The 27,975-nt window shown below is 45.6% G+C and overlaps 1 protein-coding gene across 1 annotated transcript in view; it reads left to right on the plus strand.

Annotated features, from left to right (window-relative positions):
* LOC138165203 (cytosolic carboxypeptidase 6-like) overlaps positions 1-27,975 on the plus strand; it is an 826,089-nt gene that overhangs the window by 782,157 nt on the left and 15,957 nt on the right. Inside the window, exons 9-10 of the mRNA XM_069093324.1 lie at positions 20,722-20,874; positions 24,355-24,517. Of these exons, the coding sequence (XP_068949425.1) occupies positions 20,722-20,874; positions 24,355-24,517 (316 nt within the window). The remainder of the gene's footprint in view (positions 1-20,721; positions 20,875-24,354; positions 24,518-27,975) is intronic.

Below are 27,975 nucleotides of genomic sequence, written 5' to 3' on the forward strand. Positions count from 1 at the left end.
AGAGAGAGAGAGAGAGAGAGAGAGAACGAGAGAGAGAGACAGACAGACAGACAGAGACAGAGAGAGAGACAGAGAGAGAGGGAGAGAGACAGAGACAGAGAGACAGAGAGGGAGAGACAGAGACAAAAAGAGCCAGAGAGACAGAGCACTGCCCATGTATAGGTGCCATTCTGCATGCCCAGACCATCTAGTCCAATCTCTACCTGAGCAGAATCATCCAACCAGTGACTGACTGTCCAGCCTCTGCTTGGAGCCCTTCAGGAATTAGGAGCTCACTACCTGCCAAGGCTTCTCGTCCCATGCTGGGAGAGCGCTCATTGTTAGGAAGTTTTTTCCGACCCCTGCCCCTGATTCCTTTGTCTCTGCTCTGAGGCCATACAGAATAGAGCCAAGTCTCTTCTGCAGAACAGCCTGGGTGCTTAAAGGCAGCCCTTATATCCCCGCCTTGAGTCTTCTCTCCTAAACACCCTCAGTTCCTTCATCTGATCTGCATATCCATCATATCCCCAGACCCTTCCCCACCCTGACTGTACTCTCCCTTTCAGCTCTCCTTTTGGTGAGATCTCACTTTAGGAGTGTGACCTATTTGAGGGATGTCTTCTATTCCAAACAATAAGGCTTTTAGTTGGGAATCAATCATCATATCATAGGTTTCTAAAACTAGAAGAAATATTAGAACTGGCTCAGTCTAACTCCTCCGTATAAAGGGGGAAACTGAGGCCAGAGAAGAAAAGGGACATTCCTGAAGACATAGTTACTACCAAAGCCAGCATTTACTTCCAGGGCCTGTGACTCCAGACACTGGGCTCAATATTATATAATCTGCTGTGGGGAGCAATGCTTCCCTCCTCCCAGTCTCCCTACCCACCCCTAGGTACACAAGATGTGGTGGACCCCCAAGGAAGAATGGAGGAGCTTAGATCTCAGGGCAGGATATCCAGCCTCACCCCCATAAAGCAAGTATTCTCATCTGCCAGTCTGAACTCCTCCCCATCCCCCAGACTCCCTGGAAACCAATAACCACCCACCAGGAGACAGGATTTGATAAAAAGGGAAATAAACAGGCCAGGGGTCTGTCATCTGGGACCCCAGGCAAGGCTTGTGCTTGCTGACTTGTTTACAGCTTCCTGGGAGAGCCAATACTACGGCTTATGAAATTTAGAGGAGTTTTATAAGGAATTATTATTTTACCAACAGGCAGTTCTTGGAGTCTGTGATGAGTGATGTGATTTTGATCACCCTTTTGACTCCTTTGCACAAGGCAGGGCTGGAAATTCTGCCCTCCCCACCCCCCACCCCCCCAGTTACACCCTTCCTCCAGCTGCTACCATTTTGGTTTCCCAAACACAGAATTATCAAGTTGGAAGGGACCCCAATAACTGAGGTGAGACAGTGACTGAAGCTGGAATCCACCCCCCTTCCCTTCCCCAGCAGCCACACACACCATTCCTCACAAGTGGCCAGCCAGCCCCCATTTGAATACTTTTAGGAATGAGGAGCTCACTTTATATCCAGGCACCCTATTCCATTGTCCGGCAGCTCTGATTATCGGGGGGAATGGGGAGAAGGTCTCCTTAATATTGAACCAAAATCTACCTCTCTGTATGTAACAAACCCTTCTATTCCTTCCCCCACCCCAAAGTGCCATTGATTAAAATTCTCTGCATCCAAGAAGAAAGAAGCATGTAGAACAAGCTCACTAGGGATCTTCTTGGCAGCCAGGCTGCCCCATGGATAAGAGCATTGAACCTGCATTCGGAAAGACCTGAATTCAAATCCTGCCATAGACACTGGCTCTGTAATTCCCCTGAATTTGCCTCCATTTGCCTCACTTTCCTCATCTGCAAAATGAGGATAATAATAATACCTTCCCCTCCCCCCAGGGTTGTTGTGAGGGACAAATGAGACCATGTATAGGTCACCCTGTGAACGTCGAAGTGCTACATAAGTGCAAGCTATGACTGTCATTGCCATTATTATTAGCTGTGGGAACCAGGAGCTCCTGGTTCAAGCACCTTCTGTGACACACACATGTTGAGGGGCTCACTCTCACTGTCATGGGCTTCACCTCTCAAGGCTCTAAGCAAATCTCTAAGGCAATAGTTTAGGAGAAGGTGCCCATTTAGATGTAGCTGAGTGGTGCAGTGGATAGAACATGGCCCCGGAATCAAATCCACACACAGACGCTGAGCTAGTGACCCTAGGTAAGTCATTTAACCTCTGTCTGTCTCAGTTTTCTCAACTGTAAAGTGGGAATAATGAGATAATAATTATAAAGCAGTTATCACAGTACCTGGCAATAGTAGGCACTCAATAAATGTTTCTCTCTTCCCTGTCACTGTCAGTGTGATGTAGTAGCCAAGAAAGCTAATGTGATCTTGGGTTGCATTTTTAAAATCACATTTTTATTTATTTCATTAAATATTTTCTAATTACATTAATTTTTTTTTTGCTTTTTTTGGAGGGGGAAGGGCAGGACAATTGGGGTTAAGTGACTGGCCCAAGGTCAGCTAATTTGAAGAAGGAAATGCTGTGTTAGTGGCCAAGCCAGAGCTGGAGCCAGGGGCATACATTTGTTTATTTATTTACTTATCTATCTATCTATTCATTCATTCATTCATTTATTTGCTTTTTGGAGGGGGGAAGGCAGGGCAATTGGGGTTAAATGACTTGCCCAAGGTCACACAGCTAGAAAGTGTTAAGCGTCTGAGGTCGGATTTGAACTCAGGTCCTCCTGACTCCAGGGCCAGTGCTCTATTCACTGTGCCACCTAGCCTCCCCTATATTAAATTTTTTAACATTCATTTTTCTTTTTTAAATATTTAGTTAGTTTTAGTTTTCAACACTTACTTTTATAAGATTTTGAGTTATAATTTTTCTCTCCTTCCTTCCCCATCCCCCTCCCCAAGATGCCATGCAATCTGATATAGGTTATACATGTACAGTCATATTAAACATATTTCCATGTTAGTCATTTAACATTCACTTTTAAAAGTTTGAGTTCCAAATTCTCTCCCTCCCACCCCCACCCCTTAAGAAGAAAACAATATGATACCCATTATACATGTGAAATCACACGTAACATATTTCCACATTAGCGACATTATAAAGCAAACAAACAAACAAACAAACCAAAAACAATAAAAAGCAAGAAACTTAAAGTGAAAAAAGTCTGCACTCAGAGTTCATCAGTTCTGCCTCTGGAGGTGGATAGTATTTTTCATTGAAGTTTGTGTGGAACGGTCTTGGATCATTGTCTTGATTAGAGTAGCCAAGTCTTTTACAGTTGATCGATGTTAAAATATCAGCTGTTACCATGTACAATGTTCTCCTGGTTCTGCTCATTTCACTTTGCATCAATTCATACAAGTCTTCCCAGGTTTTTTCTGAAACCATACCCTTGATAATTTCATACAGCATAATAGTGTTCCATCATGTTCATATATCACAGCTTGTTCAATCATTCTCCAATTGATGGGCATCACCTCTTGATTTGCATTAAGAGACTGAGCATTTATCAAATGCATACACTATACCAGTTATTGCTCTAAGAACTTTACAAATATTATGTCATTTGATCCTCATAATAACCCTGGGAGGGAGGTATGATTATTATCCCCATTTTACAGTTGAGGAAACTGAAGAAAATGGAGGCTAAATGACTTGTCCAGGGTCACTCAACTAGTAAGTGTTTGAGGCTGATTTGAACTCAGATCTTTTTGACTTCAAGCCCATTGCTCTATCTACTGAACCATCTTTGAGCAGAGATACTTGAAATAAGAAAATAATATTTCCAGGCACAACAGAGATAAAGAAGGAAGGAGAAAGACCTACAAGGCAATAACATAGAAACTATTAGGAGAGGGAATTCAAAATAGGTACTATCAAAGCTTTAATTCCACGAGGAATTAAGAGACTAGGAAAGAAAGAAATAAGTATAAGACTGTGAATCAAAGAAGAAAAGCCTAGAGTAAACTGAAAGGGAAGAGAATTAATGAAGAAAACTAGGGAAGAAATCCTTTTCAGAAAAGGGCACAGAATTAAAAAAAAACACCTAAAAACAAAAGAAATTAAATGGGGAGACAAGGGGAAATTTACTTGACTTCTTAAGATTTTTGTAAAGGGAAGAGTTAGATAACTAGATAAAAGAATGAGAGAAGAAAGAATAAGCAAAACTCTAAAACTTAAGAAAGGAGAGACAAATGGGAGTTGTGTGTGTGTGGGTGTGAGAGAGAGAGAAGAGAGAGAGAGAGAGAGAGAGAGAGAGAGAGAGAGAGAGAGAGAGAACGCTGAAATGGAGAAGAGAACTTGCATTAAAGTAAGCAAAAGTAACCGGAAAGACAAAGCACGGTCTTTATAAAGGAAGAGAAACAATAAATGTCCTTATTCAGAAAAGAAAAGCAGTATGAGAGACAAATGGAAGAAAAGCAAATCTAAGTCTCATAACTTTAAATGTGAATGGATTAAACAATCCAATAAAATGAAAGGGAGTGACATATTGGATAAGAAAATAAAAATCCACTTTTTCTTGCTTAGAAGAAAAACACCTAAAAAGTAAAGATATATACAGAATACAATCGAATGGGAAACAGGAGAAAAAATAATTTTCTAGACATCAGGTGAATTAAAAAAACCTGGGAGTTCAATAATGATTTTAGATAAAACAAAAACAAAAAATCACAACATAGAGATAAACTAAGAAACGATGTAGAAAGAAACCATGGGAAACAAACTAGTATCAGTATTATACAAGCTTTAGCATCTAAATTTCTAAAGGAAAAGTTAACTGAATTACAATAAGACATGGATGTTAACAATAATAGCAGGAGACTTTAATGTGCCCCTTTCTCAGTTTTAGACAAATCTAACAGAAAAATAAACAAAAATGAAATATGGGATTTAATGAATTGCTGTAGAAACTAGGGCTAAAAGATTTGTGGTATCATCTAAATGAGACTGTTAAAGAATATATCTATTTCTCAATACCATATGGAACTTTACAAAAATTGGCTGTGTTAGGGGCACAGAAATAATGGAAATAAATGTAAAAAGCCAGAAATAGCAAACACATTCCTTACAGATCATAACAGAATGAAAATTAGTCAGTTCAGGTAACACAAATAAAAGATATAAACATAAATGGAAACTCAGTAGTAAAATCCTAAATAATGAGTTATGTCAAAGAACAAATCATAGAAACAATTAATAATTATGTGACATAAAATGATAATGATGAAACCATTATACCAAAATACTAAATTACAACATTTCTCAGATGCAGCTAAAGCAGTCCTCAGGGGAAAATTATTTCCCTAAAAACATGCATTAACAAATTAAGAAAGAAGAGGATTAATGAGCTGAATATGCATTTTAAAAAGTTAGAAAGCCAACAAATAAGGAAACCAAAAATAAGCACAAAATAAGAGACATTAAAAATTAGAGGAAAAATAGACAAATTGGTATCCAATGACTATATAAATGGCAGATGCTTCAATAAGAGTAATACAGTTGATAAACCTTTGGCCAGCCTGATTAAAAAGAATAGGGCAGAAAATCAAATCAACAAAATGACAAACCAACAAAGTGAAATCAAAATAAACCAGAAGGAAAAAAATATTAAAAATTATTAGAACCTACTAAATCTAAGAAAATTGAGAACAAGAATACCTTCAAAAATATAAAATACGTAAACCAACAGAGGGCCGAATACCAATCTTAAAATAACCCAATCTCAGAAAAGGAAGTAGATCTAGCTGTATGGGAGCTACCAAAGGGGGAAAAAATCTTGACTCTGATGGATCTACCAAAGAATTTTTTCAAATTTTTGAAGAACAGTTAACACTGATGCTATACAAATTATTCTCAAAAATCGAGAAATCAGACATCCTACCCAAATCTTTTAAGGGGACAAATACAGTCCCAATAGCTGAACCAGGGAAGAATAAAGCAGAGGAAAACTATAGGTCAGTGTCATCAATGAATATTGATTTAAAATGTAAAGAAAAATGTCAGATGACAGCAATTCATTCAAGAGATCATTCATTATAACCAAGTTATATTTATACAAGAGATGTAAGGACATTAGGAAAATAATAGTTAACATTTATATATTGATTTAAGTTTTGCAAATTGCTACAATATGTTATTTTATATGAAATTCACAATCTCGAGAGTCAATAGATCTCAATAGATCCATTGATTAAGGAAATGCCTTTGACAAAGTACAGTACTCATTTATGCTAAAAACTCTATGAAGTATAGGCTTAAAGGAGGTGGTGTTCTCACAGTCTTTGTGTTGGTTGACCCACATTTAGAGTGCTGAGCTCAGTTCTAGGTACTAAATTGTAGAAGGGACACAGAAAAGCTAGAGTCCAAAGGAAGGCAGCTAGGGTGGTGAAGAGCTTAGAGGTCATGTCATATGGTTATCCGTTGGAGGAGATGGGGTTCTCAGAGAAGACTTAGACGCACCAATGGCTGCAGTTGGTGGAAGTTACAGTCAGTATACACCAATAAGCCTCTGTTAAGATGCTTTGTGCTGTAATGCTAAGATGGAATTTTGCTAAGTGATACAAAAAAAAAAAGACAAAAATATGATCCCTTCCCTCAGGGAGCTCACATTCTAACGGAGCAGACAACCTATCACTAGCCAGGTCCATACAAGTTCCTCCTGTGTATAACATGCTATGATGGGAGAACAGCCTTCCTAACCATGAGGGCTGTCCCAGAGTTCAATGGGTGCCTCAGAAGCGGGTGGGCTCCCCCACTAAAGGTCTTCAAGTAGATGCTGGACCACCACTGGGATGAAATTTTGTAGAAAGATGTTTTATTCAGTTAGGGTTGGACTAGATGTCCCCAAAGGCCCCTCTGACCCTGACATTCTGTGAAGTTTTCTTCCTACCCCATGAAAGCCTGCTCGACATTTGAAGAAGGCGGGCACATCCCCTGGCAGGACTTAGTGCCTGCTTGCCATGTGGCTGTGGGCAGGTCACACCCCTCTGCTGGCACACAAGGGACTGGGATACAGAACCTGCAAACTGGCTTCCAATTCTAGATCCCGTGGAACCCAAGACATTGCCTCAGATGCTGGGGTGATGTTGGTGAAGGCATTGTGGGACCAATTGCAGCCGAGCACAGAGAATGTCAGAGTTAGGGGGCCCATTAGCATATAAGAACAGAGCCAGCTTCTTTTTTGATCCCCTGCCCCTGATCTAATCCCAGACTTCTCAAGAATGCTCAGCGATGGTCCTCAGCCAGAGTGTATCTAGACTAGAGTGAATGGGCCATGGGCCCAGGGCTCTAACTTCGGTGGCCGTGCTCGGAGGAGGTTTCCCACCAGGGGGCACCCTTACTCCACATGGGCATGGTGGTTGCTGGGCCATGTCAGTGTTGGCCTGTGTTGCACATGCCCTGACTGAACCTAAGTCTCCGTGTCTGCCCTTAGGGTCAGGCTGGCTTCTGGGCTGCCTTTCACCAGTTCCACTGACCTGTCCTCAGCCCAGCTACCAAGCTCTCCTTGTCCCAACTGCTTTTGCCCCAAGTTAAATAATCCCCACTTACAGTTGTTAGCTCAGTAGCCAACCTTCCTTCCTTTCTCCCTTCCTTGTGTCCATTCTTCTCTTCCTTCTTTCATTTCTTCCTTCCTTCCTCCCTCCTCTCCTTTCTCCCTCCCCCCTTTATTTCCCTTTCCTCTTCTCTCCTTTTCTCCCTTCTTCTCTTCCTTCCTTCCTTCTTCCCTCTTGCTCTTCCTTTTTCCCACCCTCTCTCCCTCCCCTCTCTCCCTCCATTTTACCCTGTCTTTCTTCCCTTCCTTACTCTCTCCCTGTCTTCTTTCCTTATTCCCTCCCTCCCTTCCTTCCTCTTTTCCTGTCTTTCTTCCTTCTTTCTCTCCTCTTGTCCCTCCTTTTCCCCTCTCTTCCTCCCTTCTTTCTCTACCTCTCTCCTTCCCTCCCTCCCTGTCTTCTTTCCTTCCTCCCTCTCTCCCTCCCTAAGAGGCTAACAGGGCCTGCCAGCAGGCGGGAACACTGTCTATTTTTCACACACAAACCTCAGGCTGACAGCAGGTGGCCGGCTGGGAAACAACTTTGGCTGTGACTGGAATCACAACAAGGCTCCCAGCCTGCCTCTGTGTCCCAGTGTTTATGGCTGCTGAGGATGCTGGATGCAGCCAGCCCATGCCTGCACTCAACCCCACAATCCTTGGGGCCTCTGGTGCCAGCCCCAGTGATTCAGTATTGACGGTCAAAGCCAGGCTACATGGGTTCCTTGGTCCCTGTCTGGTCAGGGCAGAGCTCTCTGTTCAGGGCTGGACCTTTCTTAACTAGAACCCTAGGTCCTTAGAGGAGGAAACCAGGCACCAGGGAGGAGGGGTTGGAGGATGGCTGTGGTATCCAGCATTTAGAGCCAAGAAGGCCCTCAGAGACCAGCCTGAATAAACATTTTATACCTGAATGAACTGGGACTCAGGTAAGGGAGGGTCACACAAATGGTAAGCAGAAGACCGAAGATTTGGACCTGGTCCTTGTGACTCCTGCACATCCAACACAGCACCTTGGCCAGGTGAGTTACTCAGTAAATATTAGTGTGATTGAAAGGACCTTCAAGGTCACCCAATCCCACTGCCTCCTGAAACAGGAATCACTTCTATAATATCCCTTTGAAGTGGCCAGTTGACCTTTGCTTGCATACCCAAAATTGGGAACTCACTCCTTCCTACCCCCCCACGAAAATGTAGTGCTTTTTTGAACAGTTGATTGTAAATATTTGCTTAAATCAAAACTCAGTCAGCGCCCCTGTATCTTCCCATCACAGCTGCTTTTGCCCTATGGGGCCAAATGGAACACGCCTCATCTCTCTTCTACATGACAGCCCTTCAGGAATTGGAAGACAGTGATCATGTCACCCCAATGGAATGGCTGGAACTGGCAGCAGGAGAAATTAACAGGGAATTGGGCAGGTTTTGACAGAGAAAGCAAAGAGAATCTGAAAGCCACTTTTCATATTCTGTTACCCAGTATGGGGCCTGGAATACAGTAGATGCTTAATAAATGCCATCTCAGTTGAATTGGACTCAGAATGGAGATGGTCAGACTCAGGAGGAACACAAGAAATCTCCCAGTCTAATACCTCACATCTCGGTAGCTGTTAGTCACTGCCAAAAGCATCTCCTGGAGGAAGCCTCTCCCAGGACCTGTCCCCTCCAAAGCTACTTAGCATTGACTCTGTATGTCTCAACCGAGATCCCATTGATTAAATTGGAAATGCATGTAATGTTGAGGGACCACAGATGGTCCCATGGGGGCTAGGCCTCTGTGCCCATTCCCTTTCCCAAAAGGGCTCCTCTGCTCTGGACCCAGAAGTATCCAGAGAACTTAGACTCCCTTTCCTCATACACTTTGACTCTTTGGATGAGCAAACTGAGCCCCACAGCGGGGAAAGGTCATACATGAATCCATGGCAGAGCTGGGACTCAAACCCCCATCATCTAATTGTCAGTGTGAGACCTTTTTTGTCATCCCATGATGCCTTGCAGATCTGCATTTTAAGTCAGACTCTTACTGGGCAGTGGAAAGTTTTGCTAGTCGGTTGGAAAACGTCCACCATCGTTAAAGCATTGGTCATGACCTCAGTGACACAAGCGGGTTGTCCTAGTGTGGTGAACATGTATTGTCAGTCTTGAGTGAGGCTGTGACTGTTCCAGCTCACAAGTTCTTCGCTTGGTTCTGACCTCTCAGACATTGGCCCCCAACAGGCTTCTGGTCTGGGAACTGTGAGTAAAAACAGCCCTGTCCTGTTATATTCACCTAGGTCACACAGTCAGAGAATTTTCCCAGTGATCAGAGCCCTCTGAGAACATTGAGTCTAACTCCCACTCATCCAAAAATCCTTTCTACCCTATCTTAGACAGCTGTCCAAGCACACAGAAGGTGCTTAATTTTTTTATTGATTGACTGGCTGATGAGGTTTTCCTCCAGCCTCCCCCTGAAGATCTTCAGGGAAACAGAACTCACAACCTTTTGAGGCAGTCCCTTCCACTCCAGGCCAGCTTTGATTGAGAGGAGGTTTTTCCTTCATTGAACCTTAACCTGTCTCTGGTGCTCCTGGTTCTGATCTCTAAGCAGAACAAGGCTGATCCCTCCCTCTGCAGGACAGCCCTTCCCATACTTCCCAGAATCATCGTATTGGTGGGAACCTCCGAATCCTCCGAGTCCCACCCATCCCTGACCAAGAACTCCCTCTGTAACGTCCCAGATGGTGATTCAGCCTTCACTGAGAGAGATCTCCCTACCTCCTGAAGTGGCCAATCCCCGGAAGCACTCACACTTAGGAAGTTTGGGGGTTTTTTCCCTCACCAATGCATTTTTGCCTTTCTCTGTATCTTAGCTCAGCGCCCGGCATAAAATACATGCTTAATAAATGCTTCTTGTTGTTATGGTTTATATGGCGTATTCCTGTGGCAAGATCCCTCCCCTTTCTCCTTCCATTGATCCTCACCCATAGATTCTCCACCACAATTCCCCTTTCTTGCTGCTGAATGTCTTCACCGGTCACACTCAGCAAATAGTGCTATCCCGCCGCCCTCATTTTTCTGTTCTTTTCTTTTCTGAATTCCCTTCTGAAGCTACAATCTGGTCATAAGTCTTAGCCCACCAAGTCTGTTCAGTTGGATTTACCACCTCGCCTTAAGGTCCCTGGTTAATCTTATTATCACCCCAAACTTGGGCCATTAGCACACAAGCACCTGAGGACAGGCTTATTGCTTATTCCCTTCTTGGATACTGCCTCTTGTGAATTACTGACCCTCGTCCTGGGCTGTGCCGGCTCCTTTCTGTGCTCTCCGCTTTGGCAGAGACAGGTTGGTGAGTGTCTCATCTTCCTGTCATTTTTGGCTTAGAATCTTCTTAATCAATTGTGTGACTGCAGTTAAATCCCTATGTACCAGCCCTCATCAGAGATATTCCATCCTGGCCAAGAGGCTGTTGTCCTCTCTTTGAAGCCTTGAGGCAGAAATCCAAACCTTCTTCTCAGATACCATTTTCTTAACTAACTGTTCACTTCCTGGATATTCCTTTCTCTTCTTCTCTCCCTATATTGGACCAGAAATCGTGATGAAAACACCATCTGGGCCTTCTGTAAATTCTTCAGCTCCCTGCCCAGAACTTTAGAGTCATTCGCAATGCTTTCTAGCTTCCTACTGGAGAGGCCATGTGCTTTCCTGTGAATCACCCGAGAGTCAGAAATGGTCATCATCTTCAGCAGATCCGAGGCAGCTCTCTGTGCCACCCCAGAGGCAGGCACCAGGAGAACAGGAGAACCCTCAGTCCCTTCTATCAGGCCCACAGAGAGCTGGTATTTCAGTCTCCCTTAGAAGGGATGCACCCACCTCCAGGCTTATCTGCTTCCGACCATTGGTGCACAGTGTTACACCAGATGCCACTTCAGTCAATCAGCAAGTGCTTGCTGAGCCCTTCAGTGTGCCCGGTGCTGTTTCTCCAGGAGCTTACATTCTGATGGAAAAGACAACATGTATATAAGTCAGCATATTTAAGTAGGATACATGCATATGTCTTCATCATTCCTTGAGCTACAAGACACTTCTGAGGGCCTAGCTTTACTATGTATAGGAGAAGGGCCATGCCCTGTTGCTGTTGAGCCATTTTCAGTTGTGTCCCACTCTTTGTGTCCCCATTTGGGGGTTTTCTTGACAGAGACACTGCAGTAGTTTGCCATTTTCTTCTTCAGCTCATTTTACATAGGAGGAAACTGAGGCAAACAGGGTGAAGTGACTTGCCCAGGGTCACACAGCTAGGAAGTATCAGAGGCTAGATTTGAACTCAGGAGGATGAGTCTTTCTGACTTCAGGCCTGGCACTCTATCCACTGCACCCCCTAGCTACCCCATACCATGTCCTTAGCACCAAATATTTATCAAGCTTTCTCGTCCCTTTCTCGACCTCTGCCATATTCTTCCAAACTCAAACATCTTAATCACACAACCAACTGTTCACTGGCCAAAGCCTTCTGTTTTACCTTCAGCTAGGAGCATCAATGAACATAAAAAACCAAACCTCTAATATCTTCAGTTTCTCACCCGGCACTTTACTATTTCACTCCAGAAACTTTTATGTTCAAACAGATTGAACTTAGGAAGTTTTTGGAAAATGCATGAACCTTCTCCCTTGCTCCCTGGGATCACAGAAGCACAGACTGAGAGTGAAATAAATGAAAAACCCTGAGAAGACAGAGTTTCTGGGTAATTAATAAATTCATTAATTAAACCAGCTAATAATCAATAAACTGGTGGTCAGTGGTTTCTCTCTAACCGAAGATGATCCATGGAGAGCCTGAAAGCTTTAAATAACCCTTGAATGGGAATTCTCTTTACAACTGAAAATCAACCCTGATTGGTGGGCATTTAATGAGGAGGTGAGCTAAAAATCTTCAGCTCCTCCTGCTGAGAATGTGGCTTGATGGGAAGATCCAGCAGCTTCCAGCACTCTGGACAGTGGCAGCCATCTCCATCCAGACCACTCTGGCTGGTTCTCTCCTTCACAAGCTGGGTCACCCTAAATTCTAATAGAAGGATGCAAGGGCAAGGTCTCCTTTCCCCAGAGTAAGGACTCACCCAGACTGGATTCTATTTATACTCTAAATATAAATTTGTTCTCCTAGTTGGATGGGGTCCCACCTGGGGTCTCACCCAAGATTGAAGAGCATGTTCCTTGAGGGCTGTAGCAGCAAGCACCCCAAGCGCGTCCTCAGGGTTTGCAGCTACCACAGGTTCTTGGATCTGCTTTGTCAAAGGAAAGCAACTCAAAATGGGTTAACAAGCCCACTTTAATCAGTCAGACATATATCGTTTACCTTGTTCAGGAGAAAAGGTCAGCACCCTGAACCTCAAAGTATACAGGCATAATTATCAAGACAGAAACATCAAGTAGACAGATTTCCAAACTGTCCAACCATTACATCCATACCCAGTCAACATCTGGGTTTCCACATTCTGGGTTTTTCAAAGCCGGGGGACTCTCAACAACGGCTTCCCAGAATTCAGATCAAATCACAGAACACTTCTCAATGTGAGTCCCAAAACAAAGCTACACATCAGGGCTTATATAGCCTTCTCCTGGCTCAGAGAATGTAACAACCTTATTGACTCACTGGCCAATCAAGAAGTATCTACTGAAAAACAAGCCTCCCTCCCCAGGCTTCTGGTGCACTTTAGCCTAGGGGCAGGGAAGATCTTTAAAATTTACATTCGCATTACAAGGGCTCACTCATGTCCTTTCAGAGACTGACTTTACCAAGAGCTGGGCCTTAATGAAGAAATTGAGGAGAAAAGCCTGTATCTCGATTTAATAACTGGTTATTATATAATGGTAAAATAATAATTTCTCTCAAGAATTTGGAGAGATCTTAGTGGTCATCCAGTCCAACACATACACAAAAGGAATTCTTACTCTAACAAGTGGGCATCTGTCTGCCCAGGGCTGCCATGTCTGAGTTAGTCCCATGCATAGGCAGGAAACAGGAAATAGAATCAGGAAGGAAAGACTAGTATTTAAAAGGAAAGGGGACTAGATTTTCCCTGACTTTATTCCAACAAAAGAGCTGGAATCTTTGAATCATCAAATATTACAATCTCATAAGTGGAAGGGACCTCAAAGGCATCTAGTCCAGCCTCCATACTACTCGTGTGTACATGTGCATGAACACACACACACATAAACACACACTCTCACACAGACTCATACACATACACTTATACACACTCACACACACATACATACACACATACTCATAAATATACACACATACCCTTATACATATACACACATATACACACACACTTATACACACACACTTATACACACATACACACATACTCACACTCACATAAACACACTCACACTCATACACACACACACACACACACACACACACACACACACTCTGTGTCTGTCCCCCTCTAGAGCCCACCCATCATTATCACAACTCAGCACAGCTTTGGTGATAGTCCTTGTTTCTGTGAACTACTTCAGTCTTCCTTAGCCACCCCTTAAAACTTGAATCCCTCAGAGAGCTCCTCAGGAAGATGCTTGGGTGTTCTTGGCAACTACCCATGACGGGGAACTCGATGTCCACTGAGGGAATCCATTCTGTTGTTGGAAAGCTCAGATTATTAGGAGTTCTCCTTGGAACGAAACAGAAAAGTGGTTCCCTGTGACTCCTCCTCCCCAACCCAACTTCTGGTTCTGCCCTGTGGGGCCACACAGAATTCATCTAGAACATCTGTCTCATGACTATCAGGCAGCCCAGTGTCCCCATCCTAGCTACTTGGCTTGGAAACAGAAACCCTAAGACAGGATCATCTGTGCCCATGATTGTGACTGGACACAGTCTGGATTTATGGTTTTCATTCCAGATCATTCTAGATTAGTATGGACTTTGTGGAGGGTGGAGGTGAGCAGGCAGGCCATGAGCTCTACCCCTAGGCATGCCTCACAGGCCACAGTTCCAAGCAAGTCTCGAAAACCCTTCCTTCCCATCACTAATCTAGTTTACAGCCTCCCTGCTCACTCTCAGGCCATTTATATTAATCCTAAACTGAATATTGACTAGTGTGGGGACACTAGTGTAGGGGGCAGCTAGGGGGCGCCATAGTGCACAGAGCGCTGGGTCTGGAGTCAGGAAGACTCATCTTCTGGGTTCAAATCCACCCTCTGACTCTTAATGGCTGTGTGACCCTGGGCAAGTCACTTCACCCTCTGTCTCAAGTTTCCTCATCTATAAAATGAACTTCAGAAGGAAATGGCAAACCGCTCCATAAAACCCTCAACAGGGTCACAGAGTCACACATGACTGACATGACTGAACAATAACAACAGCAAATGTCAAATTTTAATGATTCAAAATTCAAGCAAGATTCACAGGAATCCGAACACTTGGATACAGCCTGATGCCGGCCTCACTCTTACCAAGGGTGTGACAGCAGCAGCGTCCTCTTTTCATGAGACAAGCTGACCATCCATGAGCCTGGGGCCACCCTTTGTGCTGTGCATGTATCAGACTTGTCTTGTGTTTGAATCTCACCCTCCACCTCCTCTGTGATGTCCATGGGACAGGGACCATGCTTTTTCTGAACTCTGTATCTTCCCCAGAAGCTAGCACAGTGCTAGGCACACAGGAGACAAGTAAGAAATCCATCTAGTCCAGGGTGCCTTCAGAGTCTGCTTTGAAGAGAGGCCCTAGGAAAAACACATGCCCCATGTTTCTGCATAAAGGCCAGAGACTCCTTTCAGGCGTGGCTGTAGGACGTGTTCAAGTCCTGCCCCACTTTGAGCAGGTCTATGGGAAAATCAATGCCAGCTCAGACATAAGCAGGGGCCTGTGGCCATCCCATCCTTCAGTTTGAGCCCTACAACAGTCCTGCGAGAGAGCTAGGAAGGACGTCCTGTCCCCGCTGTGCAGAGAAAGCACCGCCTGGACGTGCGCACTTGCTCTGGATTAACAATGAACCCTGTGGATCCCAGGTCTTCTGAATCTCAGTGCAGGATGCTTTCCCTGGCACCTCACTATAGCCTAGGACTTAGCTAGGCCCGAGGTGCCCCCACACTGACTTCTTGTGCAGGGGACTGTCCATGGAACCCACTCCCACCTCAGCCTTCTTCCCTCAGAAAAGACCTACCCAGGGATACTGTGGGCCCAAGTCCTTTTAGTCTCCTCAGGATGCTTGTCTCTGTCTCTGCATGCTCCTCCCTCCCTCTGTCTCTCTCCCTCTCTCTGTCTCTCTCTCCTCTCTCTGTATCTGTCTCTCTCTCCTTCCTCTCTCTATCTCTATCTGTCTCCTTCCTCTCTCTGTCTCTCTCCTTCCTCTCTCTATATCTCTGTCTCTCTCTCTCTCTGTCTTTCTGTCTCTCTCTCCTCCCTCTCTCTGTCTCTGTCTCTCCTCTCTCCCCCCCTCTCCCTCTCCCTCCTTAGATAGCCCTGCCTCCCCATCCCACACAGCTCTGCTCTCTGTCTCTCTGTGTGTACATGCATGTCTGTGGTCCCCTCACTGGTGTCTTTGCCTTTCTTGTCTCTGGCCCACCCCTACCTCTTTCTATTCCTCTTCTCTCACTCTGCATCTCTTTGCCTTCCTATCTATCTCTACTTCTCCCTTCCACTTCCTTTTTCTTCACTTCTTCCTTCCTTCCCTCTTTATCTCCCCAACTCCCCTTGCCTCTTGTGTGTGTGTGTGTGTGTGTGTGTGTGTGTGTGTGTGTGTGCGCGCGCGTGTGCATGTGCTGTCTCTCTATCTTTCCTCTGGCCTCTCTCCTTCTCCCCTCCTTCCTTCTATCTCCCCATCTCTCTTTCTCCATCTCTGCATCTTTCCCAGCCTTGCTATCTCTAGATGTGTTTCTGTTCTTCCTGTAGCTTTCCTTCTCCCTGGCTCTGTGTCACTCTCTGTCCCCCTCCCCTGAGGGCCATGTGTCTGTTTGTCTTTGTGTGTCTCCCTTTATCTCTCAGTGCAGGAGCCCAGGCTGATACCTGGTGCCAGGCTCTACTTCCCACTGAGTGACCCCACCTTACTAACTTCAGGGAGCAAGGAAGGCGCGGAGGGGATAGGGGGCAGAGGGGAAGGAGCCACACACCAGGTATTATCGATGAGCCTGCATCACAGACTAGGATCTTCATGTTAGGAGCTCAGGGAAGTGGAACATTTTTGTCATGGACTAAGAAAATACTGAGCCTGTACTGGGAAAGGAGCCAGCTCAGAGTCAGGAGACCTGAGTCTGGAATATGGCTCTGGCACGTGCTAGCTGTGGGACCTTGACCTGAACCTTAGTTTTCTTATCTGTCAAATGGGGATAATAATATATAAAACTGCCTCTCCTTTCCCCCCACCCCAGATTGTTGTCAGGTTGTAAATCTCTAAGTTCTGTGTAGACAGGAGTGAGGTTGTCAATGGGATCCAATGGGGGTGGGGGGGGAGGAAGAAAGGAGAGGAGGAAGGAGAAGGGGAAAGAAAAGGAAGGGAGGGAAGGGGAAGCAAGGGAAAGGGAAGGAAAAGGGAGGAAGGGGAAGGAAAAAGGGAAGGGGAAAGGAAGAGAAGGAACACATTCTCTGATCTGTGTTCTAAGAATCCTTATAATACTGAGATTTCACATTCTATGTTCTAGAGCCTCTCCCAATGCTGACATTCTCTGGTCTATGTTTGAAGGTTCCCATTTCTTGTGTTTGGGGTCTGTTCTAAAGACCCTCCCGTCTCAGGCAGTCTGTGTTTTCTTTCTGATGCTCCCTTGCTTGCTGTGTGTGGGAACTGTCTCCTACTGGGGCTGGCTTCCTTAGGGATCATGAGTGTCCCTTCACTGGACACCTTCACAAGGTTCCCTCCCAGCTCTGATGTTCTTAGAAACTTCATTTCTAGGCAGAATCTCACATTCATTCAGTTGTTCAGCAAACATTTCTGAAGTACCTGCTATGTGCTGAGCCCCATACTTGGCAATGGAAGAGAACAGAGACTAGAAACTTTGATGAGTTCATATCTGCCCTCTTGGAACTCTCAGTTCAGAAGGGGAACAGGGCACGGACACAAATGACCGACCGGACAATACATGGGATTATATAAGATCATGGGAGGGGGGAGCACGGTGCCTTGTGATTACAGTTCTGGGATTGGATTTTAACTCAGTGACCTTGGGAAAGTGGCAGCCTCTCTGATCCTCAGTTTCCCCATCAGTAACATTTAAGAGTTAGATTGGACCAAAGGGGACAAATTCTGCTGCAAAATTCTCCGGTGTGATTAAGAAAATAAATAAAAGCACAACACCACATAGATATTGTTAATTGTGGTTTTCTAAGTGAATGTGGGACCTTGGGGATCTGTCTGAGTTTGACACACCTAGATTAGGTGATAAGAACATATGCTATTTGTGGCTGGGGGCACAGAGGACGGACCATGATGGATGGGTTGGGATATACAGCATTGGAAAGAACTTCTACACTGATGAGATCGAGTTTTCCTGTGAGGCTTTTGGAAGAAGCTTTAGAGGAGAAGAGGTTTGGAGCAGTCATTGAGGAGGATGGAATAGAGAGGAACAGACACATGCAGCAGTGAGGGATGATTTGAGAGGATACACTTCTACAGAGCCCCAGGGAGAACCACATTAAATTTAGGTTTGCCTCATGTCCACTGTCTTCCCACAAAGGGAAGTAGAAAGGCACTCAGTGTATAATGTAGATCAGGTATGGGGCAGCTATTTATTTTCTCCCCACAAAGGAAATGCCTAAAACATGGAATACTCACAAATGTATATTGACAAAGATTTAATCAAGAATCAGTAATGTATAACTACTATTAGACTGCTGAATAAGTCCTCATGAATGGATGGATCCCTATGTTCCAGGCACCAGGGATACAGAGACAAAACCAAACAGGCTGTTTCCGAGAAACTTCCATTCTACTAGATCTAAAATGCTGTTTTCACTGCCTCTTGCTGCCTTTCAGATCAAGAAAAACAACAATAACGACAATACTAGGCATAAGTCCAGTCACACAGGGAATCAGGGAGCAGCAGAGCGGAGCCCTGGGTCCTGTCTCTCAGCTTTTACTTCAGGGTTCTTTGCTGAACAATGTAGTGGGATGAGAGTGTCTCAGGAGACGATGGAAAACCCATTTCCTCTCTTGGCTCTGGGAAGGGGGGGGAGTGAGGGGAGGGAGAAAAACTGACTCCACAGTTAAATTGTGTTGAAAATATGCCCCGAGGTGGTTTTAATTTTATTGGTACTGATTTTAATCTCCTCTCAAGTCCCTGATGGCAAAATGAGCTGTGGGCCTGATGAGGCAATGGCCCCTACTTTGTTAGTAGGCTTTAATTAAAATCCTCAAGCTACTATAGGGAGGAAAGAGAGGGAGTGGGTTTTATACCTTTTGTCATTCTCTTGCTCACAAGTTATAAGGAAAGACTCAGTCTTCTCTAGAGAATAATGCTGGCTGTGATCTAATCCAACCAGAGCCATTGAATGTTTGAGATGGGAGGACCCTTAGAACCCAGGATGGCAGAGAACTGGAAGGGATCTTAGAACAGGGAATGTCAGAGCTGGGAGGGCTCTTAGAACAGGGGATGTCAGAGCTGGGAAGGGCCTTAGAACAGAAAATGTCAGAGCTGGGAGGGGTCTTAGAACAGTGGATGTCAGAGCTAGGAAGGCCTTAGAACAGGGAGGGACTTAAGGAAACACCTAGAACACAGACCATAGAATAATATTGTTAGAGATAAAAGAAAACTTAAAATGATCTACTCAGACTTCCTCATTTAATATATGAGAAGCAGAATCGGCTACAGTCACACCTAAATCTGATGAAGGAGTCAGGATTAGAACCAAAGTTTCCTTCTTCAAAATCAAGTTCTGGGCCTCAGTCTCTCCATCTGTAAGCCAACAAGGCTGACCTGGGCTATGCAGGTGACCTCCAAGCTGCCTCCAGGCTCTCATATTGTCCGATCCTCATTACAGTCTGACCAGAAGCATTTTTCACTGTCTCCCTTCTAGCCCCTTTCCCCCTCTGCCCATCACCAAAAGCTCAGGGGAAAGACAGGCAATTGAAAGAAATAAAAAAGCAAAGATGACTTTTATAGCACTCCTGGTCAATCATTCTGTCTTTCACCTATAAAGCTGAAAATGATGGGTTTAATATCGCTCAGCGTGGGTGGAGGCCTGTACATCTCTTCACAGTCTGCAGTACTTAGAGATGGACAGTCACAGATTCATTATTGGCCACCTAATAAAGGCTTTGGATCTTCTGAAGGTTAAAATATCAGTGAAACCTGGTCAAATGTGGGAAACTTCTCAGATAAAAGCTAGAAGAAAAGATGTCAGATATGGGAGGAGGTCTTAGAGTGGAGAATGGCAGGACAGGAAGAGCCCTAGAACATAGAACTTGGAATGGCAGAACTAGAAAGGATCTCAGAACATATAATATGGGTTATCAGCACTTAAAGGGGGTGGTCTTAGAATACAGAGTAGAGAATGCTGAGCTAGAAGGAGCCTTAGGACAGAGAAAAGAGAACATGGGGGCTGGGAGAGATGGTCATTTAGGCCAAATGCCTCATGTGACAGGTGAAGGAGGAGGGGCTTCTGAGACCAGGATCTTAGAGGTAAAAGAGCCGAAAAGCCCAGGATGGACAGAGAAGGTTAGAGGGAACACTCTGGGCCAGCACCTGATGTCTCTCCTGACTGACTCTCTGAACTTGTCTGCCTGCATTAATACACAGCCTTGTTATTTACACTCTACCCTCTGTCACTGTTAAACCCTCCAGGAACCAGATGCCTTAACCCAGAAAAATTGCACCTAAGTCCCTTAGGGGGTGCTAGAACCAGAACAGTTTCTACTGCCAGGAGAGGGGCAGGGTCTCCTCCCTCGTGTTCTCTAGGCTGCGGGTCCTTCACAGGCCATCTGTCTCCTCCAGGTCACTGACCTTCTCTCTCTCTCTCTCTCTCTCTCTCTCTCTTCTCTCTGTCTGTCTGTCTCTCTGTCTCTGTCTCTCTCTGTTTCTCTCTTTGTGTCTCTGTCTCTTTCTCTCTGTCTCTCTTTCTGTCTCTCTGTGTCTCTCTCCCTCTCTTCTCTGTCTGTCTCTATCTCTGTCTGTCTCTCTGTCTCTGTCTCTCTGTCTGTTTCTGTCTCTGTCTGTCTGTCTGTCTGTCTCTTTCTATCTCTCTGTGTCTTGGTCTCTGTCTCTCTCTCCAGAAAACTAGCCTGGAGTTCTACATTGATATCCATGCTCACTCCACCATGATGAATGGCTTCATGTATGGCAACATCTTCGAAGATGAGGAGAGATTCCAGAGACAGGCCATCTTCCCCAAGCTCCTGTGCCAGAATGCTGAAGACTTCTCTTTTGTAAGTTGTCCTCTCCTGCCCTGAGGTCCCTGTTTGAGCTCCCATCTTCAGTTCAATTCACATTCACACAAGTGTTCATGCCCATTCTATTATGAGTCTTGGCAAGGAATGGGGTAAATACTGTTGGAAAGCATGGTCTGGGCAAGGGGGTGGAGGTAGACCTGAGGAGCCCATAGGAAGCTTAGCTGGTCTTCCCTGGCCTGGAAGCCTGACTCAGCTTGGGAGGACCTGTGCTTTAAGAACATGAAGGCATTCACTTACTGGTATTTTGATCTTTCTGATGGGGGTTGTGAGGCCACATCAGAGGAGATTAGCTACTGATTTAGGAAGAGAAGTATTAGAAGAGACTTTGAAAGGAGAGTGCACCCCTCATCCAGTGGCCCCTCTCTTCTGATCTACTGAGTGGGTGGGGACTCTGAGATCTCTCTTGGACAAAACCTTAAAGTATAGAGAACAGTAACCCAAAGCTCCTCTTATGCCGCCCCGGAAGCATCAACACATGAAATACGTTGTGGGATTGCTGAGCAGCCATTTCACCTTCACCTTCCCTCAAAGCCCAGTCCGGAAGGAAAAACAGGTTTTAGAAGAAAGAAGATGAGGACAGGTTTTGGACCTTGTTTGGGACTAGAGAGGGATGTGGGGGAGATGTCCTGGAGGCAGCCAGAGATGCAGAATTAGAGCTTATGAAAGAAGCTGGAGATCCAGGCCCAAGAGGCATCTGCATGGAGGTGGCCATCAATGCCAAGGGGGAAAATGAGAGTTCTATCAATGTGGATCTACAGTGAGAGAAGAGAAAAGGCTATTGAGGGAGCAAGACATAGGGAAAAGCAGGAGGAGGAGGAGGAATCATGGGTCATATGGTAATCAAGAAAGATAATCCCTGTAAAGCTCTTTGCAAACTGAAAATCACTGCATAATACATTGGTTATTATCATAATTTTTATTCTTGCTGAGCCTCAGTTTCCTCATCTGTAAAATGAAGAGGGCATTAGATAAACATGAAGGGGCTTTCCAACTTTAAATCTAGGTACCTAATGAAGAGTTGAGTTGTTAAACTCATAGGTTTTTAGACACTGGTTTAGACTATAAACTCATTTGTAATATCTTATAGAGGATGAGAGAAGATTTATAATGCTACCTCATAAAACAAAAAGAGTGGGGAGAAAAATTGGCTTAAAAAAGGTTTGGTGAGAAACTCAACTAAGGGACATCACCACAGGGCATTTAAGGATGAACCTGGAAGGCCCCCAAACAAACAAAAGGTGGAAAAGATCTGCAAATGTGTTGATAAGAAGTTCTCTTCAACATCAAGGACAGTGGAGTCACCAAACCTGAACGTGATTTTAAGAGCTGAAAGAGACTTCAGCATCTATCTGGTCTAATCTATACACAAACGAGTTCCCATTTTAATATACCTGTTAAGGTGTCGTCCAATCTCTGCTTGAAGATCTTTAAGGAGAGCAAATCCATTTCCTCTTGAGGCAACTCATTCCACTTTTGGATACTGTTAATTGTTAAGACACTTTTCCTGACATCAAACCTAAATTGTCCTCCGCAGTTTCCACCCACCATTCCTGATTTCGTGCTCTGGAGACAAATGGAACAAATCTTCTATTCCATGTCAGCCCCTCAATTACTTAGACACTATCATGTTCTCCCTGAACCTTTTCTCCTTCTGACTAGATATTCTTATAAGTCATGGACTCACGACTTCTTGGCTGTCCTTCTCTGAACACTTTCCAATTTATCATAACCTTATTCAATGAGCTGGCCATTAATATCAGGCAAGGCAAAGCAGTAGGGAGATGCCCACCAAAAGCATTCACTTAAAATTGATGTAGAGGAGAGATGGTGTAGAGTCTAAGTCAAAGAATTATTTTCTAGAGATCAGGTGTTCTTAACCTAGGGTCCCTGAACTTAAAAAAATATATTTTGGTGATTATATTATCAATCAAAATGACTTCCTTTGAAATCTATATATTTTATTTTATGCATTTCTACAGATTATTCTGAGATGGGGCCCATACATTTCACCAGCCTGCCCAAGCGATCTGTGGCACAAAAAGGTTAAGAATCCTTGTAAATGCATAGCGAGGGCTAGAGGCTTCACATGTTTCTGTTTAAGATGACATTGTCCTGGTTGTATGAGACCCTAGAATTCAGCAAAAGCTCTTGAATGAAATCTATGGTTATCCTAATGAGTTTGGTCTAAACATATCTACACATGAAAAACCAAGTGGAGAAAGAATTCACACCTAGACAGGGGTGCAGCTGGGCAATTCTTAGAGCTTTCCATCAGCCTTTGGGAAATTGGGGAGTTCTCAGTGAATCAAGGTCCAGTATTTATCAGTGGCTCAAAATGAAGAATCACAGTCTCTGAAGAATTGAAAAGGGGCAATAGAGAGTTCCTGGTGGTGTGAGGATCCTATCAGAACAAAGAAAAGTGGAGGGAAGGATGTCATGGAAGAAGTGGATGAAGGAGAAAGAAGAGAGGCTAATGATATAGGGAAAGCAAGGGATGCTTGGTGGGCAGCTTACATCTTCCAGGGGATCCTTCCTGCGGCAAGAGGAAGTGGAGAAACCCCTGGCTTCTTGGAGGGACTCTTTATGACAAAAGAAGACCAGGGAATGGGCACGTAAGGATGGGTCAAGATCTGTCACTGAAGGAAATGTCCACATTGACCAACTCCCAGGTCTAAGTGAATAAATGGACAGTAGGAGAAGTAATTTGCCTGTTTTCTCCCTCATTAGACTGTAAGTTCCTTGAAAGCTGGGGCTGCTGTTTGCCTTTCTTCATGTTCCTGGCACATAGTAGGCATTTAACAAATGCTTGTTGACTTGACTTTGACTTTTGAGAAAAAAGAGCCTTTGATAGTAAAAGGTTTGCAGGCCCATGGGCAGACCTGGAATCAGAAGCCCTGTCTTCCTCTCTCCCTGCCATCATCCAAGGGACACATGGGGCCTCACCCTGGCCAAGGACAATTTTATACACCCACCTTCTCAGCACCTGTTTTACCCCGAGATACAACCAAGACCCATTGGTTCAATGCCAAACCTGTTACTTCTTCCTTTTCTAATCGATGGTGATAGTATTGAGAAGAATTTGTGCCTAGTCTGTGGTTGAGCCTTCTGAGCTTGAATTGGTCTGATCAGCCGCAGTCAGACACACTATGCAGTGACCCCAACATAGTCATGTCATGATGGTCCTTTTCAAGCACAAGGGACAACAGCCAACCAATCTGGAAGGATGTTAGACACCGTATGGGTTTGTAGATGAAGAAATTGAGTCTTGGAGAAGGAAGCATCATACCTAGTCTCACAGGTAGTAAATGCTAGTGCTCAGTTCACACCCAGATACCCCCCACAGTGTTTATTGTGCTCCCTTCCCCTACCTACCCTCACACCGCCCCCCCCCCAGCCCCAGCTCTCCCAATCGCTGGCCTGACATGAAAATGATCAGTCCCCTTTATCTGCCCACAGTCCAGCACATCCTTCAACCGGGATGCAGTGAAGGCAGGAACCGGCCGGCGCTTCCTGGGAGGGCTGCTGGACCACACCTCCTACTGCTACACCCTCGAGGTGTCTTTCTTCAGCTACATCATTGGGGGTACTGCAGCGACTGTGCCCTACACCGAGGAGGCCTGTATCCTTTCCAGGGCTGCCTGCACCTGTGGGCAGGACCAAAGACCAGGACCAGGTTGACTCCAGGTTTCACTTGGGTAAAGGGCTGAGCTTGGGAGGACAATGTTTGTGCCTGTGGAGGCTGTGAGAGCCCACCCAGTGATGACCTGAAGGCTACCTTACTCACCCCCTAAAACACAATTGTTTTATGTGAGTCAGCTGAGCTTGGCACTAAACTTGGCAAGAACTGCTCTGTCACTCAGATCCCTAAACCTAAGATCTCTTTCCTCTCCCCAGCCTTCCCCTCTCCCCCCCCATCCATTTTTTCCCCTCCCTCTTCCCCTGTTCATCTCTTTTCCTCTCCTCTCCTTTCTGCTCACCTCTCCTTTCCTGTCCTGTCCTGTCCTCCCATCTCCTCTCCTCTCTCTTTGCCTCCCATCTCCTCTCCTATCTCTCCCTCCCTCCCCCTTCTTTTCTTCTCCTCTCCTTTCTCCTTTCTTCTCCTCCCCTCCTTTCTGCTCACCTCTCCTTTTCTGTCCTGTCCTCTCCTCCTCTCTTATCTCTCCCTCCCTCCCCCTTCTTTTCTTCTCCTCTCCTCTCTCTCCCTCCCTCCCCCTTCTTTTCTCCTCTCTTCTCTCTTCCCCTCTCCTCCCCTGCTCACTGCTCACCTCTCCTTTCCTGCCCTCTCTGCCTCCTGTCTGCTTCCCTCCTCTGCTCCTCTCCATCCTAATTCTCCCTTCTTTCCTCTCTTCCATCGTCCTTCAGATTTTCAGAGCTGAAGAGGGCTCAGAGGCCTCTAGCTGCCTTCCACCCCCTCTAACTCTGATTGAAGACCTTTTTCAGAGTAGCCTAAGATCGCCTCAGCTTTCTGGCTGCCCTTTCTCACCACTGATTCATGGGGAGTTTATGGCCCACGATGAACCCCCAGATCTTTCAGACACCTGCTGTCTGGCTCCTATCCTTGCAAAACTGACGTTTGGAGCCTGTCATCTCTTTATAAAGGGAGTGCACTGCTGAATTACAAACCCTGTGATGTACCTACATAGAAACAGTCACCTTCTGACCCAGTCCCTTCTGCAGCCCCGCTTCTCTCCTCTGGACATTCTCCAGCTTATCCCTCTCCTTTCTAAAAGGGGAAGGTCATAGACAGAGATACAAGCATGATATAGGACATCTGTGGGCATAGGAAACCCAGGATGAGTTTAGGACCAAACGCAGGTTCCTACTGGCCACCCACTAACAGCCTCAGCGCTCAGCAAATCTCTCCATCCCTGGCCATCTGCTGGGTTTCCATGGCAGCCAGAGGCACAGGTACCAAGGCAGACAGTCAGTGCTATAAAATGATTTCAGGGCACTGTAATTCTCCACATTGACGGCCTTCCACGTTACGACTGTAAACTGGACAGCCCCTAGTCAAAGCCTTGGTGACCTCGGAGCTGGGGGATGGGCCAGAGGGGAGGGGATGGCCAGGGGCCTACTGGGCAGGTCTGCTTCTCCATGATGGACCTCTGAAATAATGACTCAGGGTCCTGCCAAGCTTCTAACCAAGAACTGGGTGAGGTGGTCCTAGGATCGAACAGGAGAAAGAGATGCAGTGGCCATCAGATCCAACCATCTCGTTTTGTAAATGAAGATGTACAGATTCCTCTTCAGGCCTCTGTCTATGTCTTTTGAGCTCCTGGAGGACAAAGATCAGTTTTTCTTCCCTTCGCCGTGCCCCCTCCCCCAATACTCGGCTCATAGGGAGCTGAGAAATGGATCTAAATTTCATGCCTGGGTCTAACTTTAATTGATTGTATGACTTTGGATATTCAACTCTCTCTTCTTGGGTCTTTGGTTTCCACTGATAAAATGAGGACAGATGAGGGTCTCTAAGGTCTTTCTAGGCTCTACCATTCCATGTTCTTAGGACCTTCCCAGGTCTGAGATCTGGTTTTCTAATACTTCTCTCATCTCTGACATTCTCTGTTCTAAGACCCCTCCCAGTCCTGACATTCCCTGTTCTAAAGCCTCTCCCAAACTCTGACATTCCTTGTTCTAAGGCCCCTCCCAGCTCTGACAACCTCTGTTCTAAAGCCCCTCCCAGTCCTGACATTCCCTGTTCTAAAGCCCCTCCCATCTCTGACCTTCTCTGGCTCTTTAAATGACTGTAAATGAAGAGAAGAATGGAGGTAGCAGGGAGAGGTCTTGGTAGCAGACTGGATGTGTGGCAGGGCCCAGAGTGAGAAGTCAGAGATGGCAGCAGAGGCTGTGAGCCTGGCTGCCTGGAGGGATTGTGGTGCCCTTGCTAATAATGGGAAAATTAGGAAGAGGGATGGGTTTGGGGAGAAATATAAAGTTCTGTTTGAGGAGGCAGGAGCTTGGTGCCCCAGGGAGGTCAGTGAGGATATCATCCCCTCCCTTCCCATCACTGCCTTGGAGTTGAAGACGCAGGAGTAGATGGGCAAGATGGGCTGCTCCCGCCCACCCCTGACTCAACCTCCCTCTTTTAGGGACAAAAATAACTGGTTCTGGAAGCAAGTAATGACAATTCCACTCCATTCAATGCCACGAGCATTTATTAAGTGCCTAATGTGTATAAGACCCTGGGCACTGCCCCAAAGGCCATGCAAAACAGGGAGGAGACCTCTCCTCTCCTCCTTTGAGAATGGCTGACATTGGCATCGTCCTTCAAGGCTTACAGAACACTCCCCACGTCATCTCCTTTCATCTCAGGAGTGGCTTCCTGAGGCTATGCATGTAAGTCTCATTATCCTCATTAGGTAAAGGATGAAGGAGGATGTGAACTTGGCCAAAGTCACCCAGCAAACCCAGGGCTCCAGCCCCAGACTGGACTCCCTCCCGGTCTGCTGAGGCCCCTGCCAGGGTGAGAGTGCGCCTGCCCATCGCTGGATGAGGTAACGAGGGCCTCTCCTGGGGGAGCCTTGGGCAGCACTAATTAGGCTTTGTTAAAATGCTGATTAATAGCGGCCTGCCTGGCAAGGTGTGCAGCAGCAGCTTCTTTGCAGCCTTATTAATTGTGATCTGTGGCAGCCTAGGTTTGATTAACAGCAGTTAGCACGGGCACATGCGAATGGGGAGGAGGCGATGCCCAAAATGCAGGGGCTCTGACCAGAAATGCTAGTGGGAGGCAGCATCTGATTTAGGTGGTCAAGCCCTGCCAAGGGGTTAGGGTGTGGCAGAAATCAGAGTCTCTGGGATGGAGTCCTGACTCAGGAACTAGATCACCTGTAACCTTGTGCAAATGCTTCTCCTCAGGCCTCAGTTTACTCCTCTATAAAATGGGTCTGGAGTAGAAGGGAGAATGAACTAGATATTCTCTAAGGACACACCCATTTCTGACATTCCAAGCTATAATGCTCCTCCCAGCCCTGACATCCCCTGTTCTCAGGCCCCTCCCAGCCCTAACATCCCTTGTTCTCAGGCCCCTGCCAGCCCTGACATCCCCTGTTCTCAGGCCCCTTCTAGCCCTGACATCCC

Source organism: Petaurus breviceps, unplaced genomic scaffold, assembly GCF_028583685.1.
Source record: "Petaurus breviceps papuanus isolate PSGF00001 unplaced genomic scaffold, PetGlider_PUasm1.0 208, whole genome shotgun sequence".
Classification (NCBI taxonomy): Eukaryota; Metazoa; Chordata; class Mammalia; order Diprotodontia; family Petauridae; genus Petaurus; species Petaurus breviceps.